Genomic DNA, 3,746 nt, shown 5'->3' with positions numbered 1-3,746 from the left:
CACTTGCGTGAGACCTCTGACCTATGCCTGCTACATCAAACTAACTCCTTGAACACAGAGCCAGGGACCCCTGATCTTTGGACACCAGCCTCATCCCTTTCTCTCCCACCTGTCTTGAGGCAGGTAGTGGTACCCACTCTTTAGCCCGCCTCCTCCCGGGAGACATCTTTCTCTGACATCCCGAAACTCATTCCATCCTGAGACCCCGCTTCCCACGCGCGCTTTCAGCCGTTGTGACCCGCCGCCCCCAAGCACTGCCCTCGGCTCCCTCCCGAGGCCAGTAGCCCAGGTCTCTGCTTTTCTCCAAGACAGCAGAGGGGCTGCCTTTCGTTGCGCCTGTCAGTTGCTCGTCACAGCGCCGTCACCCGAAGGGAAACGGGGCAGGGCCCACCGAGTCTCAAAGTCCCGAGGCTTTCCACGGCCTTTCGCCTGATGAACCTTTCGAAGCCCGGATCTTGGACTGCCATCCGACTGCAATGATGCAGTCCCACCAATTCGGTCCTCAAAATAACACGAGGGGTCCTTCCCTGCACTGGGGTGCGTAATGATGACGTTGCAAGCAACGCTCGCCTGACAGACCGGTGCTTACTGCGCAAGCGTGTTAGGCGCTTCTGGCGCGCACGCGCGTTGGCTCCCTCATTGTTCTAGGACCTGCGACCGCTGATAGACGGGGAGCGCCCATCGGTCGTTCTGCGCAGGCGCCGCACAGGGCCGTCTCCCCGAGGTCAGGCTTTCAAGACACACCTCCTCCTAAAGGGAATGACGTCAGGTTAGAACCCCAGGAAAGCGTCTGGACGTCCCCGAATCCCGGCGCTCTAGCCTCTTAGGCCTCCGTCCCCGGACCCCAGAGCGGGGGCTTCTCAGGGGCAGACCAGCTGCTACCAACTGCGCCGTCCCTTGTGCTGGCTGTTTGCTTGGTTGGTGATTTGGAAGGGAGGAGTGAGGGGTTAAAAACATCTGTATCTCAGAGGGGGTTGGGAACTGGAGGCCAATTTCTGAGTTTTTGAAGCGGAAAAGGAAAGCCATCCAGAAGGAGGGCGGACGGGACTCCCGGGTCCCTGGGGAATAGAGGCTGGGCGCCAGATTTCTGGCTGCCTGGGAGTGGTACCCGAGAACGAAAGAAAGGGACGGAATAATCGGCTGAAATGTGAGACCGAAGTAGGGAAGCTAGAAAAGAATAAGGTTGGGTGCTCCGTGACCCAGGTCTTCCTCTCTCCTTGCTTCCCAGCTATGCCTCCACCGAGAGGTGACGTGACCGTCTTATTCCTGGGGCCTCCGGGCTCCGGAAAATCTGCGCTGATTGCAGCGCTGTGCGACAGAGATGTGGAGACGGTCGAGATCCCCGACGGACGGCCGGATTCCGGGCTCCCCAGCCTGCGAGCTGCAGGCCCAGGCCTTTTCCTGGGCGAGCTGAGCTGCCCACCCGCAGAGCCGGGACCCTGGGCGGCGGAGGCCAACGTGCTGGTACTGGTGCTGCCAGGCCCCGAGGGCAATGAGGAGCCCTTGGCCCCGGCGCTGGGGGAGGCAGCACGGGCCGCCCTGGCCCGAGGGACCCCGCTGCTGGCTGTGCGTAATCTCCGACCCGAGGAGTCACAGAATGAAGCCCAGGCCCGGGATCAGACCGCGGCCCTGCTGGACAGCGCCGGGTTGGGCGCCGCGGCTCTCTTCATGCCACGGACCGACTGCCTCAGCACCGACGGCTGCGAGGAGTTAGAGCGCCTGCGAGCGGCGCTGCGGAGCCAGGCCGAGGCGCTGCAGAGGTAAGCGCGGAGCTTCTGGGTGGGTGGAAGAGGCTGGAGCTTTATTTACTCTATGCCTCCACCCTAAGATGTTCTTTGAAGTCAGCCCGCAGCTTGGGACCAACCTTAAAGCGATGTCTGCTGAAAGCCCTGCTCCAGATCCTGCCCTTGAGTGCAGGTCATGAGCTCCACGAGGCCCCACCTCAAGCTAGCGCTCTGTGCTTTTGTCATCTAGCCCCCATCCAAGGATCAGCTGGAAGTCCCAGCCTGTCATCCAGCCTGCTCCTGCTAGCACTCTGAGCTCAAAAGTCCCGCTACCCTGCCAGAATTCTAGGAGGGGCCCGGACCTAAAGCCCAAACACTGCCCCCAAGCCAAGGTGTGAAGGGGGGCTGCATCCAAACTCATGATCCCCGTGAAATTTGTACCCGAAGACTCCACTCTCCAGTCTTCACTTTCCTCCTCACCATCTGCTTGGTTCTCAAGGGATCGAAGTCTCCAGAGAGCCACACCCTCAGTGAGCTTTGTCGTTTAAGGGGCCCTCCCCCTCCCCCATTTCGTTTCTCTAATCCCCTCCCTTTTCTTTCTGTACCCACCCGCTGGCTATCTCCTGTCCTTTTCTCCCCCCACCCCCGCCCCACCCTAAGCGGCCTGGTCTCCTTTTGTAGAGGTTGAAAGGGAGGGGCAGCAGCTCCAAGCCCACCACCCTTCTTTTTTCCTTAGCCCCACGCCCTTGCTAAGGCCCCACTGTTAAATGAGGCTTCTCCCCTCATTGGACTTTACACTCCTGCCAATGCCTCTGCTCAAGAAAGAGCGCCCTTGGTGACCTTGCCCACCTAGAGCATTTAGTCCATGATTTTCATTTAGTCCCTCAATCCATTCTTTTGCCCTAAGGCTCACTCTCTGTGAGTTTTGCCCCACTCAGCATGGCCTTTTCTTAATCCTGCAGGTCCTTTGGAAAGCCCAGCTCCCAAAGAGTGTAACCCCCCGGGGAAGACTTAGCCGGTTCCCCATTTTCAGCTCTGTTGGAAGCCAGATTTCAACCCAGCAGTCCCTCCCTTACTTTAGGCAATGATGGAGACCTGGGTTCAGTCCCTGGGTTGGAAAATCCCCTGGAGAAGGAAATGGCAACCCACTCCAGTATTCTTGTCTGGAAAATTCCATGGACGAAGGAGCCTGGTAGGCTACAGTCCATGGAATCGCAGAGTCGGACACGACTTAGCCACTTTACTCCCTTTCTTGCTTCAAACTCCACCTTGTCATTTTAGCCTGGTCGGACCCCCTCGGCTAGCTCTCCAGCCTCGAGCTCCTCTTCTGCCCTTGACCCTATCCCTCCCTGTCCCCGCAGGCTCCTTCCACCAGCTCAGGATGGATTCGAGGTGTTGGGCGCTGCGGAGTTGGAGGCTGTGCGGGAGGCCTTTGAGACTGGGGGCCTGGAGGCGGCCCTGTCCTGGGTTCGGGCCGGCCTGGAACGACTGGGCAGCGCACGCCTGGACCTGGCCGTGGCCGGTAGGGCTGACGTGGGCCTTGTGTTGAACGTGATTCTCGGGTTAGATCCTGAAGATCCGGGTGCAGTGCCTGCTGCAGCACCTGCAGGGCCCACACCCTACCCGACCCCAGAGCGCCCCAACGTGGTGCTCTGGAGCGTGCCTCTGAGCTCCGCGGACACCACCGTCGCCCCGTACCCGACCACCCACTACGACGCTCTCATCCTCGTCACCCCTGGGGCGCCCACTGAGAAGGACTGGGCCCAGGTCCGGCCCTTGGTGCTACCAGATACACCATTGGTCTGTGTGCGAACAGACGGCGAGGGCGAGGACCCAGAGTCTCTGGAAGAAGAGGAAAAGGCAGAGAAGTCTGGCAGCGAGAGCTTAGAGAACGCAGACGGAGAGGGGTTTGAGAATGCCCGCAGTGATGGAAAGGAGAACCGCGGCCCCGGATTGCAAAAGGGAGGCAGTGGGGAAGGTTCAGAGGAAGCAGGCACGGAGAGTTTGCAGCCAGTGGGCGTC

The 3,746-nt window shown here is 60.0% G+C and overlaps 2 protein-coding genes across 4 annotated transcripts in view; one reads left to right on the top strand and one right to left on the bottom strand.

The window, feature by feature from the left end:
• Nucleotides 1-597, bottom strand: part of ZNF576 (zinc finger protein 576) — a 3,475-nt gene extending 2,878 nt beyond the window's left edge. Inside the window, exon 1 of one of the 3 annotated variants that reach the window (XM_010852550.1) lies at nucleotides 110-597. Coding sequence is in view for 2 of the 3 variants with exons in the window: in XM_010852548.1 (XP_010850850.1) it covers nucleotides 138-166 (29 nt within the window). In the remaining variant the exon portion in view is untranslated. The remainder of the gene's footprint in view (nucleotides 1-109) is intronic. The other 2 variants (XM_010852548.1, XM_010852549.1) reach the window with 2 other exon arrangements.
• Nucleotides 598-656: 59 nt separating this feature from the next.
• The window catches only part of IRGQ (immunity-related GTPase family, Q), a 3,814-nt gene continuing 724 nt past the window's right edge, over nucleotides 657-3,746 (top strand). Inside the window, exons 1-3 of the mRNA XM_010852674.1 lie at nucleotides 657-724; nucleotides 1,229-1,760; nucleotides 3,086-3,743. Of these exons, the coding sequence (XP_010850976.1) occupies nucleotides 1,231-1,760; nucleotides 3,086-3,743 (1,188 nt within the window). The 5' untranslated portion in view covers nucleotides 657-724; nucleotides 1,229-1,230. The remainder of the gene's footprint in view (nucleotides 725-1,228; nucleotides 1,761-3,085; nucleotides 3,744-3,746) is intronic.

This window comes from Bison bison, unplaced genomic scaffold, assembly GCF_000754665.1.
Source record: "Bison bison bison isolate TAMUID 2011002044 unplaced genomic scaffold, Bison_UMD1.0 scf7180017864313, whole genome shotgun sequence".
Classification (NCBI taxonomy): domain Eukaryota; kingdom Metazoa; phylum Chordata; class Mammalia; order Artiodactyla; family Bovidae; genus Bison; species Bison bison.
Note: the sequence above shows the minus strand (reverse complement) of the source record. Positions and strands in the feature narration are given on the sequence as shown.